The sequence below is a fragment of the Tachyglossus aculeatus genome, chromosome 15 (genome assembly GCF_015852505.1).
Source record: "Tachyglossus aculeatus isolate mTacAcu1 chromosome 15, mTacAcu1.pri, whole genome shotgun sequence".
In the NCBI taxonomy this organism is placed as follows: domain Eukaryota; kingdom Metazoa; phylum Chordata; class Mammalia; order Monotremata; family Tachyglossidae; genus Tachyglossus; species Tachyglossus aculeatus.
Genome location: NC_052080.1, coordinates 21,011,778 through 21,032,282, shown reverse-complemented (window position 1 = coordinate 21,032,282; position 20,505 = coordinate 21,011,778). Strand labels below are relative to the sequence as shown.

General features: G+C 46.8%; 1 protein-coding gene across 1 annotated transcript in view; it reads left to right on the top strand.

Moving 5' to 3' along the window:
• MAP2K6 (mitogen-activated protein kinase kinase 6) overlaps positions 1-20,505 on the top strand; it is an 87,775-nt gene that overhangs the window by 30,300 nt on the left and 36,970 nt on the right. Inside the window, exons 2-3 of the mRNA XM_038757244.1 lie at positions 17,366-17,432; positions 18,858-18,906. Coding sequence (XP_038613172.1) covers positions 17,366-17,432; positions 18,858-18,906 — 116 coding nt within the window. The remainder of the gene's footprint in view (positions 1-17,365; positions 17,433-18,857; positions 18,907-20,505) is intronic.

Genomic DNA, 20,505 nt, shown 5'->3' with positions numbered 1-20,505 from the left:
GATGATGGGGAGAAAGGAAGAATGTACAATAAGTGGAGTGGTGGGAAGAGGAGAAAGTTAGAGGAGTTTTTTCTTGTGAACTTAGACAATATGTAAATATATGAAAAACAACCTGCAAACTTGCTTCTTGCTTTTTGCATAACCACTTTCTATCCTTCTTAGAAGGAAGCACTTAGGATGAGGTTTCCTTGGAAGGATGATACCCAAATCTTCATCTCCAGCCCTGATTCCACTCGCTCCCTGCAGTCTCGCACTTCCTCCGGCCTTTAAGACTTCTCTACCTTGGTGTCCTCCCATCATCTCAAACTTAATATGTCCAATACAGAACTTCTTATCTTCTGACCCGAACTCTGTCCTCGCCTTGACTTTCCCTCACTATCGATGGCACCACCATCCTTGCTGTCTCACGAGCTTGGCACTGATCCTTTACTCCTCTCTTTTTCGACCAACACATTCAATCCATCTCTAAATCCTGTCAGTTCGACCTTCACAACATTGCTAAAATCTGCCCTTTCCTCTGCATCCAAACTGTTACCCCATTAGTATAGTCATCCTATCCCACCTTGCTTACTGAGTCAGCCTCTTTGCTGACCTCCCTGTCTCTCCCGTTTACAGTCCATACTTCACCCTGCTGCCTGGATCATTTTTCTAAAAAATGTTTAGGCCATGTTTCCCCACTCTTCAAGAAACTCCAGTGGTTGCCTAGGCCCCTCCGCATCAAACAAAAACTTCTCACTACTGGCGTTAAAGCAATCACCTCACCCGCTTCTACCATGACCAAGCCCACACATTTCGATCCTCTAATGCTAACCTTCTCACTGTACCTTGATCTCGTCTCTATTTCGCCGCTCACCCCTTGCCCATGTCCTGTCTCAGGTCTGGAACATCCTCCTTTCTCAAATCCGACAATTACTCTCTCCCCCTGGGCAAAGCCTTATTGAAGGCACATGTCCTCCACGAAGCCTTCCCAGACTAAGCCCCCCTTTCCTCTTCTCCCATTCCCTTCTGTGTTGCCCTGCTCCTGTTACTCATCCACCCCCGCAGCCCCTCAACGCTTATACATATCTGCAATTTATTCATTTATATTAATGTCTCTCTCCCCCTCAGGACTTTTAGCTCACTGTGGGCAGAGAATGTGTCCGTTTATTGTATTCTACTCTCCCAAGCACTTAGTACAGTGCTCTGTGCATAGTAAGTGCTCAATAAACCATCATCTTCTTCATCCTGCTGTGCAGAGCACTGAACTAAGCTCTTGGGAGCATACAGTAAAAGGAAAAGACTTACTCCCTGCCCTCAAGAAGCTTACGATTTAACCCCAGGTCTTCATGAGCACTGCCGACCTGGAAGTAATCAATCAATCAATTGTATGTACTGAGTGCTTACTGTGTGTAGAGCACTGTACTAAACATCTGTACTTATCACATTCCCTCCCCACAACAGGGGGAGACGGACATTGATAAAAATAAATAAATTACTGATATGTCCACAAGTGCTGTGGGGCTGAGGGAGGGGTGAATCCAGGGTGCAAATCCAAGTGCAAGGGCGATGAAGAAGGGAGTGGGAGAAGAGGAAATGAGGGCCTAGTCGGGGAAGACCTCTCTGAAGTAGCCCAGGCGAACCTGGGTTGACAAACACAAGCATTCCGGTACCAGAATCTGGAGGAAGATAAACCAGCTGACTGCCAACAGCTCCTGATCATGTCCCAGGAGGTTTACCAATGGAGAGAGTCCTGAGCCAAACCTTTCACGGAACATGATTTTCCCATAACACGGCCAGTTTCCCCATATTATAGTGCTAATTCTATTAGTACAGTGCTAAGTGCTTAGCACAGTGCTCTGCACACAGTAAGCACTTAATAAATACGACTGAATGAATTATAGACAATAGGATAACCAGACTTGATGGCATTTTTCATGTGACAGATTTTTTTTTCCAAGAGAGTTCGAATTATAACTGCAAATGTTTTTCACCCCCAAAGCAGAAATCCATGGCAAATTTTCTCACCGTTGCCGTACATATTCCAAAACCACATTGTGTGTTCTAGAATGAGATCACTAGCCAGGCAATTTCAAAAACGCATCGCAAAATACAGAAATCTGACCTGATATCGAAGCAGTGGCCAAGCGGGTGGATGCGGCGGGGTTGACAAACCAGAAATGCTTCTGAAATTCCTTGTGATCCATCAAGGTCCTGACGGGTGGGTCCGGAAGAGCGACTCCCAACTCAATCCACAGAATGTTCCCAGATAGTGCTGGGATTTTGAAGATGCCAACGCTGTGAAGAGTGGAGACGGCAACATTTATAAGGGGTATCCTCAGCATGTGAGGGGTATCGGACCCCCATCAGACTTCTCCACATCTACATACCTAGACAGGACTTCCCTATCACTAGCACCATCTTGGAAACCAAAGGACAGTTTGAGGCATACCTACGTGTGTGTAAAAAATTGGTTTTGTCGGGCTAGTCTGGGCCACCCAAGTGTCACCGTCCCAAAATACACAGCCTCTATTTCAGTTGTTCATCCGGGAAACCTATCTGTCTCCACGCCCACTCATGTGGCTTTCATCAACATTTCTGTCGAGATTTACGGGGCATCTCTAGGGTGAGGCTCAGGAATCAGTGGTGTTCTGCATTTGGCTTTGCTTCAGAGATATGTGCGTGTGTGTGTGTATCTGTGGTGTGGGAGTGTATGTAATAGTAATAATAATAATCATAATTGTGGTATTTGTTAATTGCTTTCTATGTGCCTGGCACTGTTCTAAGCACTGGGGTAGATACAAGATATTCAAGTTGGACACAATCCCTGCCCCACATAGGGCTTACAGCTTTAACCCCCGTTTTACACATGAGGGAACTGAGGCACAGAGAAGTGCAATGACTTACCCAAGGTCACACCACAGAAAAGTGGCAGAGCCGGGATTAGAACCCATATCCTTCTGACTCCCAGGACCGTGCTCTAAACACTAGGCCATGGTGCGCGCACGTGTGTGTGTGTTTGTGTGTGTGTGTGTGTGCGCATGTGTGTGAGCGGCATGCTTGGACAGGGCTATCTCAAAGGTGGTTCAACCAGTTCACCCTCTGTTTGCCATAGGGCTATCTCAGATGCAGCTTCTTCATTCATTCATTCATTCAATCCTATTTATTGAGCGCTTCCTGTGTGCAGAGCACTGTACTAAGCGCTTGGGAAGTCCAAGTTGGCAACATATAGAGGCGGTCCCTACCCAACAGCGGGCTCACAGTCTAGAAGGGGGATGACAGACAACAAAACAAAACATATTAACAAAATAAAAGAAATAGAATAAATATGTACAATTAAAATAGAGTAATAAATACATACAAACATATACAAATATATACAGGTGCTGTGGGGAGGGGACGGAGGTAAGGTGGGGGGGATGGAGGGGGGAAGAGGGGGAGCTGCCACCCACCCTCAGCTCCTCTTTAGACTGTGAACTCATTGAGGGCAGGGAATGTGTCTGCCAACTCTGCTGTACTGCACTCTCCAAAGCGCTCAGTACAGTACGCTTGGTAAGCTCTCAATAAATACGATCGACTGGCTGACTCCTCATTGCCCCAGGATAACCCCAAGCATATATATACTCTGTAGTGTCATTGGAGAAGCAGCTTAGCCAGTGGAAAGCCTTGGGCAAGTCACAACCTCTCTGTTACTCCGTTACCTCAACTGTAAAATGGGGATGAAATCTGAGAGCCCCATGTGGGACACAGACTGTATCCAACCTGATTAGCTCGTAACTGCCTCGCTTACATGTCTTCTAACTCTAATAATAATGATGGCATTTATTAAGCGCTTACTATGTGCAAGGCACTGTTCTAAGCACTGGGGAGGTTACAAGGTGATCAGGTTATCTCACGGGGGGGGGGCTCACAATCTTAATCCCCATTTTACAGATGAGGTAACTGAGGCACAGAGAAGTGAAGTGACTTGCCCGAAGTCACACAGCTGACAACTGACGGAGCCGGGATTTGAACCCCTGACCTCTGACTCCAAAGCCCGTGCTCTTTCCATTGAGCCATGCTGCACTCTCCCAAGCACTTAGTACAGTGCCCTGCACATATTAAACAGTTTGGCCTAGTGGATAGAGCTTAGGCCTGACAGTCAGAAGAACCTGGGTTTTAATCTCAGATCCGCCGCTTGTCTGCTGTGTGACCTTGGGCAAGTCAGTTAAGTGACTTTGTGCCTCAGTTACCTCATCTGTAAAATAGGGATTAAGACTGTGAGCCTCATGTGGGACATGGACTGTGTCCAACCTGATTAATTCATATCTAACCCAGTGCTTAGTATGGTGCCTGGCACGTGGTAAGCGCCTAACAAATACCATAACTATTATTATTAACACTAAACAAATATGACTGATTAGAGGAGGCGCTTACAGTCTCTACACCAGTGCTTAATACAATGCCTGGAACATAGTAAATGCTTAATAATTACCACTTCTCTGGGCCTTAGTTTCCTCATTTTTTTATGGTATTGCTTAAGTACTTACTATGTGCCAAGCACTGTTTTAAGCACTTGGGTAGATACAAGGTAATCAGGTTGGACACAGTCCCTGTCCCACCTGGGGCTCACAGACTTAATCCTCATTTCTCAGATGAGGTAACTGAGGTCCAGAGAAGTGAAGTGACTTGCCTAAGGTCACACAGCGGGCAAGTGGCAGAGTCGAAACTAGAGCCCAGGTCCCAAGCCAGTGCTGTATCCACTGGGCCTCACTGCTTCACATCTTTTCAACTGTGAGCCTACTGTTGGGTAGGGACTGTCTCTATATGTTGCCAACTTGTACTTCCCAAGCGCTTAGTACAGTGCTCTGCACACAGTAAGCGCTCAATAAATATGATTGATGATGATGATGATGATGATCTGTAAAATGGAGATTGGATACCCCTTTTCCCTCCTACTCAGACTTTGAGTCTCATGTGGGATAAGGACTTTATCCCATCTCTATAGTCTATATTTACTCCAGTGCTTCATACAGACCTTGGAACAGAGTAAATACTTAACAAATCCCACTATTATTATTATTATTATTATTCCCGATTCATTCCATAAGCCATCCCAGAGGCTCAACTTCTGCTGCTCCCAGGACAACAGGACTTTGTGTTCCCAAACCCGCCAACACCCAACGTGACCTTGGGCCTCTGTGATCCGTGTGGGGAATGGACACACGGCACCTTGGAACTGCAGCTTTTGGGATGCCCCATGCCAAATTGTACTTCCCAAGCGCTTAGTACAGTGCTCTGCACACAGTAAGCGCTCAATAAATATGATTGATTAATTGATCTCTCTTGGATGACGGGGAAAGCGGTCAGAAGGAACGAGGCGGCGAAACCTCGGGGGCGTGGGGGTGGCGGGTGCTTGCTGGCACTAAGGGAAGAACCCCTGTTGGCCTCTCCCACGGTTTCCCTCTGGGGATCCTGCAGATATGCAGTCCGCGGAGCTCTTTCTTTAGTTCCCACAGCTAGAGGTCCGGGCAAAGGGCGGCGTTTGTCAATTGGAAAAAAAAAAAAAGAAATCAAATAAACATAGGAAGTCTAGCGGTGCCTCCAGAGGAGCTAAAAACCTTGGAGCTACTTTGGAAAGTAGCTTTCTCCTGCGTTGTGGGCAGGGAATGTGGCTGTTATCTGTATATATCTGTAAGTCATTTATTTATATTAATGTCTGTCTCCCCCTGTAGACTGTGAGCTCGTTGTTGGCAGGAATGTGTCTGTCATTATATTATACTCTCCCAAGCGCTTAGTTCAGTGCTTTGAAATACAGTAAGTGCTCAATAAATACGATCTAATGAATGAATGAATAGATGTTTACTGTTATAGTGTACTCTCCCAAGCGCTTAATATAGTAACCTTAGTAAGCGTTCAGTAAGTATGACAATGAATGGTGCTTGTTTTATGCTTTGCACCTAGTGAGTGTTTAATAAATATGGTAATGACTTACTACTACTACTATTAAACAAGGCCCTACTGAGAGCTCACCTCCTCCAGGAGGCCTTCCCAGACTGAGCCCCTTCCTTCCTCTCCCCCTCGCCCCCCTCTCCATCCCCCCATCTTACTTCCTTCCCTTCCCCACACCACCTGTATATATGTATATATGTTTGTACATATTTACTACTCTATTTATTTATTTATTTATTTATTCTACTTGTACATATCTATTCTATTTATTTTATTTTGTTAGTATGTTTGGTTTTGTTCTCTGTTTCCCCCTTTTACACTGTGAGCCCACTGTTGGGTAGGGACTGTCTCCATGTGTTGCCAACTTGTACTTCCCAAGCGCTTAGTACAGTGCTCTGCACACAGTAAGTGCTCAATAAATACAATTGATGATGATGATGATGATAATGAATGAATGAATAGATGTTTACTGTTAGATTGTACTCTCCCAAGTGCTTAATATGTAACCTTAGTAAGCGTTCAGTAAGTATGACAATGAATGGTGCTTGTTTTATGCTTTGCACATAATGAGTGTTTAATAAATATGGTAATGACTTACTACTACTACTATTAAACAAAAGCTAAAAGTTAGTCAATAGTATTTATTGAGCACCTACTGGGTGCAGGGCACTGTACTAAGTACTTGGGAGAGCACAATACAACGGAGTTGGTAGATATGTTCCCTGTCCACAAGGACCTGACTTTTCAGAGGCATACGGCTGAAGGGTGACAGACATGATCCCTGCCCTCAAGGAGCTTACATTCGAGCACAGGAGTCAGGTGCTAAAATAAATGCCTGTTGTCCCTCCTATTTAGACTGTGAGTCTCATGAGGGGACAGAGAAGACGTCTGACCCACTTAACTCACATCAACCTCAGCGCTTACCATTGCTTGATCTGCATTAAGTTGTACACAAATATCACAATGACGTGTCTCATGCTTCTGTTGTAATAATTCTGGAATCTGTTACATGCTTACTATGTGCCGGGCACTGTACCAAGCGCTGGGGTGCACTGAAGCAAATCGGGTTGGATAAGGTCCCTGAGCCACATGGGACTCACAGTCTCAATCCCCATTTTACAGATGAGGTGACCAAGGTCATACAGCAGACGAGTGGTGGAGCGGGATTAGAACCCTCCACCTTCTGGCTCCAAGGCCCGTGCCCTGTCCATTTAGTGAATTCCCGATACAGTAGGGAGGGGGGCTGAGAAGCCCTTGTTCCTAACCTGGCTCAGGACCGGACTGTCTGAGCCTCAGGGTGCCCACAAAACCTAGAAACCGCTGTGTAGGAGAGGCAGCTCAGCGGGGAACATTTCCAGCTCCAAGTGTTTGACGGGCTTCATTTCCACAAAAACACATTTTTCATTTTAGACCAAGCTTAATTATCTTGTTTAAGGAGACAGTCCCATGGGTTAGCGGGCCTCTATCCATTCCCTAAAGGAACTTACAGTCGAGCAGGGGAGGCAGACATTAGAGAAGCAGCGTGGCTCAGTGGAAAAGAGCCCGGGCTTTGGAGTCAGAGGTCATGGGTTCAAATCCCGGCTCCGCCAACTGTCAGCTGTGTGACTTTGGGCAAGTCACTTAACTTCTCTGGGCCTCAGTTACCTCATCTGTAAAATGGGGATGAAGGCTGTGAGCCCCATGTGGGACAACCTAATCACCTTGTATCCGCCCCAGCGCTTAGAACAGTGCTTTGCACATAGTAAGCGCTTAATAAATGCCATCATCATTATTATTATTAAAATTCACAACAGGCAGGGGGAGTGTGTAATTATTATAATAATAATAATGGTGATATCTGTTAAGTGCTTACTATGTGCCAAGAACCGTTCTAAGCCCTGGGATGGATACGAGAAAATCGTGCTGGACACGGTCCTAGCTGGGGCTCACACTCTCTGTCCTCATTTTACAGATGAGGTAACTCAAGTGTGCTGTCACACAGCAGACAAATGGTGGAGCTGGAATTAGCACCCATGACCTTCTGACTCCAAGGCCCAAGCTGTATCCGCTATACCGTGCTGCTTCTTGTGGAGGAACTGAATGGGTGAAGCAGCGTGATCTACCAGAAAGAGCATGGGCCTGGGAGCTGGGTTCTAAACCCAGCTCTGCCACTTTTCTGCTGTGTGACCTTGGGCAAATCACTTCACTTCTCGTGCCTCAGTTCCCTCATGTGCAAAATGGGGATTGAATCCCTCTCCTCCCTTCCTTCTGAGACTGTGGGACCTGATTATCTTCTACCTACCCCAGTGCTTAGCAGATAGTAAGCACATAGATACCACAATTAGCATAATTACTTAGACTGTGGGCCCCATATTGGGACAGGGCCTGGGACTTGTGTCTATTCCAGTGCTTGACCCACAGTAAGTGCTTATATACCATAAAAAAAGTGCTGAGGGGATATGGAAATGCTGAAGAAGAAGCAGAGTCGGGGGGAGGAGAAGAACAGGTTGGGGAGAGGAGAGATTAATCAGGGAAAACTTTCTGGAGGAGACGTGACTTCAGGAAGGCTTTGAAGATGGGGAGAGCCGCTTTCTGACAGATGTGAAGGGGGAGGGAGTTTCAAGCATGGGGAAGGGTGTGATTAAGAGGATGGTGGCGAGTGACAAGAACGGGACACAGTGAGTAGGTTGAATTGAGTGGGCAGCACATCCTCAATGTAGAGGTTGCCTCTTTCGTGTGGCTCATGTGACACCTCAGGGAGATCAAAATGCTTGGCACTTAGTAAGCGTTAAACAAACACCAAAATGATCATTAGTACTACACTCAGCTCTTCTGCTAAGTGTGTTTTCACCAAGGATTTCAGCTAGAATGTACACCATATCAGCAGGGGAGAGACAGTCCCACAGTGCACGTCTCCCTGGCTAGAAGGTGTTCTTGAAAAAACAGTTATGAGAATGTTTGTGGCGCTACCCAGGTACCGCAGCTTGAGATTTTCTAAACTCTGGGTTGGTCAGTTTCCATGACCCCAGTGTTTTGGAGGACACCAACCTCCATCTCACCAGCCCGTGGCCTTGGCGGTATCCTCAACTCATCACATATTCCATCCGTCACCTGATCCTGTCAGTTCAACCTTCACAACATCCCTAAAATCCACCCTTTCCTCTCCATCCAAACTGCCACCACATTAATCCAATCACATTCTACCTGGCCTTGATCACCGTATCAACTCCTCCCTGCCCTGTCTCTCCCCACTTCAGTCCACACTTCACTCTGCTGCATAGATCATTTTTCTACAAAACGGTTCAATCCATGTTTCCCCACTCCTCAAGAAACTCCAGTGGTTGTCCATCTGCTTCCGCATCAAACAGAAAAGCCTTACCATAGGCATTAACACTCAATCACCTCCCCTCTCCTACCTGACCTCCCTGATTTCTTACTACAGCTCAGCCCACACACTTCATTTATCTAATGCCAACCTATTCACTGTATCTCAATCTCGTCAATCTTGTCTCCAACCTCTGCCCTGGAATTCCCTCCCTCTTCCTAATAGATGATCACACTCCCCACCTTCAAAACCCTTTCAAAAGCACATCTCCTCCCAGAGGCCTTCCCTAAGCCCTCATTTCCTCTTCTCCCACTCCCTTCTGCATCACTCTTGTGCTTGGATTTGCACCCTCTATTTACCCCTCCTTCAGCCCCATAGTACTTTAATAATAATAATAATAATAATAATGATGGCATTTATTAAGGGCTTACTATGTGCAAAGCACTGTTCTATGCGCTGAGGAGGTTACAAGGTGATCAGGTTGTCCCAAGGGGGGCTCACAATCTTAATCCCCATTTTACAGATGAGGAAACTGAGGCACAGAGAAGTTAAGGGACTTCTCTTATATACATGTCTGCAATTTATTTATACCCATGCCTGTTTCCCCCTCTAGACTGCAAGCTCACTATCGGCAGGGAACACGTCTACCAAGTCTGTTCTGTTGTACTCTCCCAAGCCCTTAGCAGTGCTCTGCACACAGTAAGCACCCAATAAATACGACTGACTGAGGTTTGCACCTTTAGAGGTTTCCAGGTAACCTGGTCCATCTGCCTGTTTAATCAACCAGCAGTATTTACTGAGCGCAGAGCACTATTCTGAGCACTTGAGAGAGTTGTGATAGAGTTGGTAGCCATAATCGCTGCCTTTAGGGTTCTAATCTTGCCTCCCCTACTTGGCCACTGTGTGAATTTAGACAAGATGCCTATGTTCTCTGTGTCTGTTTCCTCATCTGTAAAATGGGGTTTCAATCCTTGTTCTCCCTCCTACTTCGATTGTGAGCCTTCTGTGGGACTGGGACTGTTTCCTACCTGATTGTCTTGTGAAGTAGCGGGGCCTAAAGGGAAGAGCATGGGCCTGGAGACAGAGGACCTGTGTTCTAATCCCACCTCTGTCACTTGTCAGGGATTCAGTACTTGCTGTCCCTCCTACTTAGACTGTGAGCCCCACGTGGGACCTGATTATCCTGTATCTATCCCAGTGCTCAGTATAGTGCTTGGCACATAGTAAGCACTTAAATTCCATAGTCATTATTACCTTGTTTCTACCCCAGTTCTTAATAATAATCAAGCTATGTGTAGAGCACTGTGCTAAGCACTTTGGAAGATGCAGATACAGAGAAGCAGCCAGGCTTAGTGGAAAGAGAATGGTCTTGGGAGTCAGTGGACCTTTTTTTTTGATGGCATTTATTAAGCACTTACTATGTGAAAAGCAGTGCTCTAAGCGCTGGACTTGGGTTCTAATTTCTGCTCTGCCACTTACCTGCTGTGTAACCCTGGGGAAGTCCCTTCACTTCTCTGTGCCTCAATTCTGTCATCTACAAAAAGGGATTTCAATACTTGCTTTCCCCCCTATTTAGACTATGAGCCCCATGTGGAACCTAAATCTCTTCTATGGCCACTCTTAGTACAGTTCTTGACATGTGGTACTTTTATTTCACAATCACTGTTACAGTAAAAGTCAACTTGTAGACACATACCCTGTCCAGAAGGCGCTTACAGTCTAATGCCAAGTAAGCACTTAACGAACTCCAGATTTCACACAGTCGATGAGTTAGTGGGAAGAAACAACTACATTCTTCCTCTTTGCCACCTCTCTGTGTAGCAAACCCAGACACAGAGGCAAAAGACCAACCCAGAGTGAGGAAAGGAGTCAGAGAGAAGCAGCTGGGGATTCCCCTATTTATAACCTCTTCTCTTCCCCTCCCACATTGCCTCGAGCCCAAGCCGCTACTCAGAAGCCACAGCTGTGGTTGCCTTTTGAGGTTCGTCTGAGAGCAAAGATTGTAGGCACTTTTGTGTGTCAAAACCACATGCACAGAGGTACCTGCATGGCGGCAGGTGGGGAGAAAAATCTCTAGTCACGTCTCCAGGGTGAAGGCATGGGGTTTGTAGTAATAGTAGTAGCAGCAGCAATATAATAGCAGTGTTACATATTGAGCAGTCATTGGGTACAGTGCACTGTATAAAGGGCTTGGAAAGTAGAAAACAAACAACAGATTCATTTCCTGCCCTACCTTAGATTGTGAGCCACCTAAAACAGGGATTGTGTTTGATCTGATCCCTTCCTCAGTGCTTAATAAGCACTTCACAAATGCAAATATGAGGAATTTATGCTGTAATTGGGAAGCCAGATTTTAAAGTATTTACAGACAGACCTGTTCTATCTATGAGGGGAGGGGGTTTGGGACACAATATCTCCTCCAGTACTTAATACGCAGAAAGCACTTCGCAAATACAAATATGAGGAGTTTACACTCTAATCGGAAAGACAGACTATTTTATGGTATTTAAGCACTTAGAGTGTGTCAAGCACGGGAAGCAGTGTGACCTAGTGGAAACAGCACAGTCCCCAGAGTCAGAAAAACCTGGATTCTAATTCTGACTATGCCATTTGTCTGCTGCTTGACTTTGGGCAAGTTACTTAATTTCCCTGTGCCTCAGTTTACCTCATCTCTAAAATGGAGATTAAGACTGTGAGCCCCATCTGTGACAAGGACTGTCCAACCTGATTAGCTTGTATCTACCCCAACACTTAGTACAATGCCCAGTATATAGTATGAGCTTAACAAATACCTTGGGAAAAAAATAGGCACCGGTCTGTGCATTGGGGTAGATGCAAATTAATCAGGTTGGATACAGTCCTTCTCCCATATATTGCTCACAGTGTAAGTAGGAGGGGAAATAGGTATTGAATCCCCAGTTTGCAGTAGAGGAAACTGAAGCACAGAGAAGTTATGTGACAGACAAGGTCACACAGCAAGCAATTAGAGAGCTGGTATTGGAACCCAGGTCCATTGACTCTCAGGCCTACACGCTTCCAAAGCAGTGTGGCTTAGTGGAAAGAGCATGGGCTTGGGAGTTAGAGGTCATGGGTTCTAATCCAGGGCTCTGCCACTTGTCAGCTGTGTGACTTTAGGCAAGTCACTTAACTTCTCTGTGCCTCAATTACTTCATCTGTAAAATATGGGGATGAAGACTGTGAGCCCCATATGGGACAACCTGAAAACCTTGTATCTATCTGAGCAATTAGAACAGTGCTTGGCAAAAAGTAAGCGCTTAACAAATACCATCATTATTATTACAGGCAGACGAGTTCTACCCCTATCTTATACTCTGGGCCCCATAGGGGACAGGGACTATGCCTGACCGCATATCTCCCCCAGTGCTTAACACAGTGCTTGGCACATAGTAAATGCTTAACACACACTACAGTTATCATCATCATTATTATGATTGCTGTCATTATTAGTAAGTGGGTGCTTAGTCTTAGAGGTAGGGAGAACAGGTGTCATCATATTTTCCTTATGAGGAAACTGAGATCCAGAGAGGTTGAGTGACTTGCTCAAAGTCACAAAGCAGGACAGCGGTGGAACCTGAGTCTCTCTGTTGCCTAGGTCTGTGCTTTTCCAGCAGGTCTGGGAATCAGAAAACTGGGTTCTAATCCCAGCTCCGCCACTTTCCTTGCTGTGCGACCTTGGCCAAATCACTTCACTTCCCTGTGTTTCAGTTTCCCCCACTTAAAAATGGGGAATACACACCCTTCCTTCCAACCCCCTTTGACTGTGAGCTCTGTGTGGGACAGGGACTGTGTCCAACCTGTTTATCTTGTATCTACCCTGGTGCTTTCTAAAGTGCTTAGCACCTCATAACTGCTTAACGAAGACCAGAGTTATCATTAATGTCACTATTAAGGAAGCAGCGTGGCTCAGTGGAAAGAGCACGGGCTTTGGAGTGAGAGGTCCTGGGTTCAAATCCTGACTCCGACAATTGTCAGCTGTGTGACTTGGGGCAAGTCACTGAACTTCTCTGTGCCTCAGTTACCTCATCGGTAAAATGAGGATTAAGACTGTGAGCACCCTGTGGGACAACCTGATCACCTTGTAACCTCCCCAGCACTTAGAACAGTGCTTTGCACATAGTAAGCGCTTAATAAATGCCATCGTTATTAGGCCAAACTGCCTCCCAAGAGGATTCTCCCACTATTCTCCCAGAGAAGCAGTGTGGCTCAGTGGAAGGAGCCCGGGCTTTGGAGTCAGAGGTCATGGGTTCGAATCCCGACTCCACCACATGTCTGCTGTGTGACTTTGGGCAAGTCACTTAACTTCTCTGGGCCTCAGTTACCTCATCTGTAAAATGGGGATTAAGACGGTGAGCCCCACGTGGGACAACCTGATCACCCTGTATCCTCCCCAGCGCTTAGAACAGTGCTTTGCACATAGTAAGCGCTTAACAAATGCCAATTATTATTATTATTATTCGGGCTGGCTCTGAAATTATGTCTGCTCCTCTTTTGGTGCCAGAGAGTATCAATCAATCAATCAATCATATTTATTGAGCGCTTACTGTGTGCAAAGCACTGTACTAAGCGCTTGGGAAGTACAAGTTGGCAACATACAGAGATGGTCCCTACCCAACAGCGGGCTCACAGTCTAAAAGGGGAAGTATGAGTATGAGTAAGTAAGAGTATGGCAATAGAGGAAAGATGGGTGAGGGCAGAGAGCCCCGCTGATGCCAAAGGGAATACAGGGTAGGTACACATTTTGTGGGCTTTCTGAAACCTCCCGTCAAGGCTGGTTTGGTGGCAATCTGTTCCGACTTAGGGTCACTGTGACCTGGCTGTCGAGTGACTTTCAGTTCTGCAAGGACGGGTCAGGTGGGTCTGGGTCTCAACTATCACCTCTACGCTGATGACACCCAGATCTACATCTCTGCCCCTGCTCTCTCCCCCTCCCTCCAGGCTCGCATCTCCTCCTGCCTTCAGGACATCTCCATCTGGATGTCCGCCCGCCACCTAAAGCTCAACATGTCGAAGACTGAGCTCCTTGTCTTCCCTCCCAAACCTTGTCCTCTCCCTGACTTTCCCATCTCTGTTGACGGCACTACCATCCTTCCCGTCTCACAAGCCCGCAACCTTGGTGTCATCCTCGACCCCGCTCTCTCATTCACCCCTCACATCCAAGCCGTCACCAAAACCTGCCGGTCTCAGCTCCGCAACATTGCCAAGATCCGCCCTTTCCTCTCCATCCAAACCGCTACCCTGCTAATTCAAGCTCTCATCCTATCCCGTCTGGACTACTGCACTAGCCTTCTCTCTGATCTCCCATCCTCGTGTCTCTCTCCACTTCAATCCATACTTCATGCTGCTGCCCGGATTATCTTTGTCCAGAAACGCTCTGGACATATCACTCCCCTCCTCAAAAACCTCCAATGGCTACCGATCAATCTGCGCATCAGGCAGAAACTCCTCACCCTGGGCTTCAAGGCTGTCCATCACCTCGCCCCCTCCTACCTCACCTCCCTTCTCTCCTTCTACTGCCCAGCCCGCACCCTCCGCTCCTCCACCACTAATCTCCTCACTGTACCTCGCTCTCGCCTGTCCCGCCATCGACCCCTGGCCCACGTCATCCCCCGGGCCTGGAATGCCCTCCCTCTGCCCATCCGCCAAGCTAGCTCTCTTCCTCCCTTCAAGGCCCTGCTGAGAGCTCACCTCCTCCAGGAGGCCTTCCCAGACTGAGCCCCTTCTTTCCTCTCCCCCTCGTCCCCCTCTCCATCCCCGTCTTACCTCCTTCCCTTCCCCACAGCACCTGTATATATGTATATATGGTTGTACATATTTATTACTCTGTTTATTTATTTATTTATTTATTTTACTTGTACATTTCTATCCTACTTATTTTATTTTGTTGGTATGTTTGGTTCTGTTCTCTGTCTCCCCCTTTTAGACTGTGAGCCCACTATCGGGTAGGGACTGTCTCTATGTGATGCCAATTTGTACTTCCCAAGCGCTTAGTACAGTGCTCTGCACATAGTAAGCGCTCAATAAATACGATTGATTGATTGATTGATTGATTGACCTGTCTCAGTGCAGGAAGGATCGGCTATGGGTATGCCTCACTGAACTGCTCCTGGGAATGTCGCTTTCGGCTCACTTTAATGACAGGCTTTGGACCTAGAGGTGTCAACTGGAATGTTCGAAATTCCCTCTGGGCAACAAAAATCGGCTTTCTGAGAGCGGTAGGAGGAAGGTGTGGCCTAGGTTTCTGTAAAAACAAACAAAAAGCCAGCTTTTTGCCTGCAGTGTGACCTTGGACAAGTCACCTAATGTCTCAGGGCCTCATTTTCTTCACCTGTCAAATGGGGATTCAATATCTATTCTCCCTCCTACTTGGACTGTGAACCCCCTGTGTGGCAGGGCCTACTTCCAGCATGATTATCTTATATCGGTCTCCGTGTTTGGCACATAGACATTCTTACAAATACCATTATTAATATTATTATTATTAAAGGTCATGTCACCTCCAAAAGGCCTTCCCCGATTAAGTCCTCTTTTCGCCAGCTCGCGGTCTATGCATTTTAATCTGTGACCTTTGGACATTGGATATTCGGCCCACCCCCAAAACACTTAAAAACATATCTTTAAATTATATATTATGAAAGACTTATTTATTCGTATTAATGTCTGTCTCCCCCCCGACTGTAGGCTCGCTTAGTACACTGCTCTGCCGATAGTAAATGCTCAATAAATGTGATTGTTATTATTATTAGCTTGGGCCTGGGATTCAGAGGATGTGAGTTCTCATCCCAGCTCTGCCACTTGACTGCTGTGTGACTTCTGTCAAGTTATTTCACTTCTCTGTGCCTGTTACCTCATCTGTAAAATGGGATTAAGACTGTGAGCCCCAGGTGGGACAGGGACTGTGTCTAACCTGATTATCTTGATTGATAAACATCATCATCATCATCAGTCGTATTTATTGAGCGCTTACTATGGTGCAGAGCACTGTACTAAGCACTTGGGAAGTACAAATTGGCAACACATAGAGACAGTCCCTACCCAACATTGGGCTCACAGTCTAAAAGGGGGAGACAGAGAACAAAACCAAACATACTAACAAAATAAAATAAATAGAATAATAATTGTGGTGTTGGTTAAGTGCATACTACGTACCGACCACTGTACTAAGCACTGGGGTGGAGCCACCTGGGGCTCACAATCTAAGTAAGAAGGAGAAGAGGTACTGAACCCCCGTTTTATGGAGGAGGAAACTGAGGCTCAGTAAAATCAAGTGACTCGCCCATGGTCACCCAGCAGCCAAGTGGCAGAGGCAGGATTAGAACCCAGGCCCATGATCTTTCCAAAAGGCCATCCTGAACTGATCTAGATGCTCATTTGAGTGTAGGGAAGGACTCAGTGAGGGTCCTTGGGCTTCCTGATAATCGAGGATTGCGGGTGCAGAAGGAGTTGGGGGGTGGAAAGAGCTGACTATGCCTTGCAAACTCCTTTTCTGGGGGGCAGCCTGCATCTACCCACCTGCCCCTTAGGTACATATGTATGATAATAATTACGGTATTTGTTAAGCACTTAATATTTGCCAAACACTGTTCTAAGCACTGGGGTTGGTACAAGGTAATAAGGTTGTCCCACGTGGAGCTCACAGTCTTAATCCCCATTTTACAGATGAGGTAACTAAGGCACAGAGAAGTTAAGTGACTAACCCAAAGTCACACAGCTGACAAGCGGTGGAGCCAGCAGTTGAACCCATGACCTCTGACTCCCAAGCCCATGCTCTTTCCACTGAGCCACACTGCTCCTCCTCTACCCACCTGCCCCTTAGGTACATATGTATGATAATAATTATGGTATTTGTTAAGTGCTTACTATGTGCCAAGCACTGTTCTATGATCAATTATACAGTCAGTTAACATTCTTATTATCTCATTTTTAAATAGTTCTAGGTCTGTCTCCTTTGCTAGTGTGTAAGCTCCCTTTGGGCAGGGAATGCACCACGTGCATCTGTTCTACTCTCCTAAAGTGCTCAGCAGTGCCTGGTAATCAGGGGACGCTCCATAAATAGCTACTCTTACTCTTACCCGGGGGCCGGCCCCCACCATCTCGCTGGGATCTTTAATTTTCCTCATGTCTCTCCTCTTCTAGGCAAGAAGCGAAACCCAGGGCTGAAAATTCCCAAAGAAGCATTTGAGCAACCTCAGACCAGCTCCACGTAAGTGTGCAGGTCCCACGATGGAGGCCGAAGGCCTTCTCCCTACCTGCCGCGTGTCTTTGGAGGGGTGCGAGGGAGCCGGGCCGGGGTCTCATAAGCAGTTACGACTCGATGGGCAGACGGGACTTGAATGCTGTGACTCGACTGGAGGCTGTGATTTGGTGGAGGCCGTGACTCGGGGGACTCTGAGACTCGGTGGATACCGTGATTCGGTGGGCGTCCGTGATGTGCTGGACACCATAACTCGGTGGTAGCCGCTGGCTGGGAAAGGAAGTAGTTCTGTGAGAATTGATACCTCAACATCATTGGACGTGAACTGCCACTGAATTTGGGGTAGATTTTCATGTGGCCAAGTGTGCCCGGGAGACCAGTCAATCATTAGTATCTATTGAGCACTTACTATGCGCAGAGCACTGGTCTAAGCTCTTGGGAGAGTACAGTGAAAGAGAACCGACGTGTTCCCTGCCCATAATGAGTTCAGGTGAGACTGGCAGTAAGACGCGGCCTTTCCTTAAAATGCTCTCTTCCTTTTGGCAGTATGTCGGCACCCAGGCAAAGTTTGGCTCCCGCCTCCCTGGCCGAAAGCCGACTGAGACCGTTCCAATGTTGGGATAGTCTGCCGGTTAGTCCTGGCACCAGGTTTCGGTGTTTTTGGCAGGCTTGGGTGGGCCTGGAGGCCTGGATTGTCGTTTGGATAATCGTTATCGTTAGGGACGGTTTGGGTTCATTCATTCATTCAATTGTATTTATTGAGAGCTTACTGCGTGCAGAGCACTGTCGTTTGGATAATCGTTATCGTTAGGGATGGTTTGGGTTCATTCATTCATTCAATTGTATTTATTGAGTGCTTACTGTGTGCAGAGCACTGTACTAAAGCAATTGACTTGCTGAACTATGACTTGAACACCCTGCATGCTGACTTGGATGATGGAATAAGATTTTGCTCATAATCATAATAATTATTATGCTGCTTGTTGAGCGCTTACTATGTGCCAAGCGCTGTTCTAAGTGCTGGCGTAGATACAAGCTAATCAGGTTGGACACAGTCTCAGTCCCGCTTGGGGCTCACAGTCTTAATCCCCATTTTCCAGAGGAGATAACTGAGGCCCAGAGAAGTATCGAGATGGCTTCCTTGAGGACTTTAGGTGAGGGGAGCACGTGTCCAATCTGGGCTCTGATCAGATTTGTGGATTGTGTGTGGGTCACAAATGATCTCCCGTAGCCACGGATGACTGAGGCAACTAAATGGACCTTTGCAATAGGCTGAACTAATCCCGGGGAAAGAAGTTAGGAGGCTAGTACATCATCAAAGACTGGGGTCCCAGGGCTCTTGGTTGATTCTCCGCTGGCTGGAGGAGAGGGGGGCGGGTGTGGAATTTGGACATTTGGGGCCCATCCTTACTTGCCTTTTTGTTTGTCCTCTAGGCCACCACGGGATTTGGACTCTAAGGCCTGCATCTCAATTGGGGATAAGGTAAAAAGCAGGATTGCCCAACGATGCTTCCTCACTGTCAGCTTCTAATGATGCTTGGATTGCTTAGGGTAGTAGAAGGGAAAAGGGCGGTGGGGGTGGGGGGTGTGTGTGTGTGTGTGTGTGTGTGTGTGTGTGTGTGTGTGTGTGTGTGTGTGAGAGAGAGAGAGAGAGAGAGAGAGAGAAAGAGAGAGAGAGAAGAAGAGAGTGATCAACTGAGAGGAGTGAGCTGGAAAGAGAGATTGAGAGAGATAAATAGAAAGATGAAGAGAGAACTGGAGACAGAAAAAGAATGAGAGAGAAGGGAAGAGAGAGAAATGGAGAGACAAAGTAAGAGAGAATGAAAGAACTTTGATGTTACTGGTTAAAGGCTTCCTTCCCAGCTCGCTCTCCCTTTTGAGTCATCTATGTACTTCAATTTATGACCTTTGTACATGTGATACTCACCCCACCCCCAAACCCACAGCACTTATGTACCGACGTTTAAATTATATATTACAAAGGACTGATTTATTCATATTAATGTTGGTCCCCCTGCCTTTAAACTGTAAGCTAGTTATGGACAGGGAGCATGGCTGCCAATTCTGTTTTATTGTACTCTCCCAAATGCTTAGTACAGTGCTTTGCACGTAGTAAGTGCTAAATAAATATGCTGAACTCTTTTGTGGGGCGGGAACACTTTGGCAGATTTGAAGGGGATTTCCTAGGTGAGGTGAGATGCCATCTCATCCGGCACTTACCCACTCATCAGGATCTCAGCGCCCTGGTTTGTAGGCTAGAGGGCTATCCAGACCTTGCTTCCCCCAAGTAATGGAGTTAAAGAAGGGAAATGACTAACCCAAGCAAGGATTCCCTGAAGCAGGTCTACCCTGACCCAGGGCCAACAATGGCACCTAGAAAGAGCAGCTGCAAGGGCCTGGAACCCAAGGTCCCAGTCACAGCAACAGAGAGGCACCAGATGTCTGGACTCTTCTGTCACCCTTTGTGCCACCTGGGGAGAACCTATGGAAAACAGATTCCTCCAGGGGCTGAAGAAAGGGACAGTGGTTTTAATAATAATAATAATAATATTTATGGTATTTGTTAAGCTCTTACTATGTGCCAAGTACTCTTCTGAGCGCTGGGGTAGATACAAGGTGATCAGGTTGTATACAGTTCCTGTCCGTCATGGGGCTCACAGTCTTAATCCCCATTTTACAGATGAGGCAACTGAGGGATGGAGAAGTAAAGCAACTTGCCCAAGGACACACAGCAGACAAATGGCAGAGCCGGGATTAGAACCCAGGACCTTCTGATTCCCGGGCCCCTGCTCTATCCACTACACTGTGCTCCTTTAACCCCTGCCGAGCCAAGTTCCACCCAGTAAAAGGGCCCATCTCGGACTGAAGTCTGCCTTTAGGAAGTTTGAGATTTTCCCAGGGCGTAGAGAGGCCGCCCGGATCCCCTCTAAACCGTAAACTCATCTCCAGATAAGCTCATCTCCAGACTGTAAGCTCCTTGTGGGCAGGGATTGTGTCTGTTTATTGTTATATTGTACTCTCCCAAGCGCTCAGTACAGTAAGCACTCAAAAAATATGACTGACATAGTGGAGGCAAGAACTG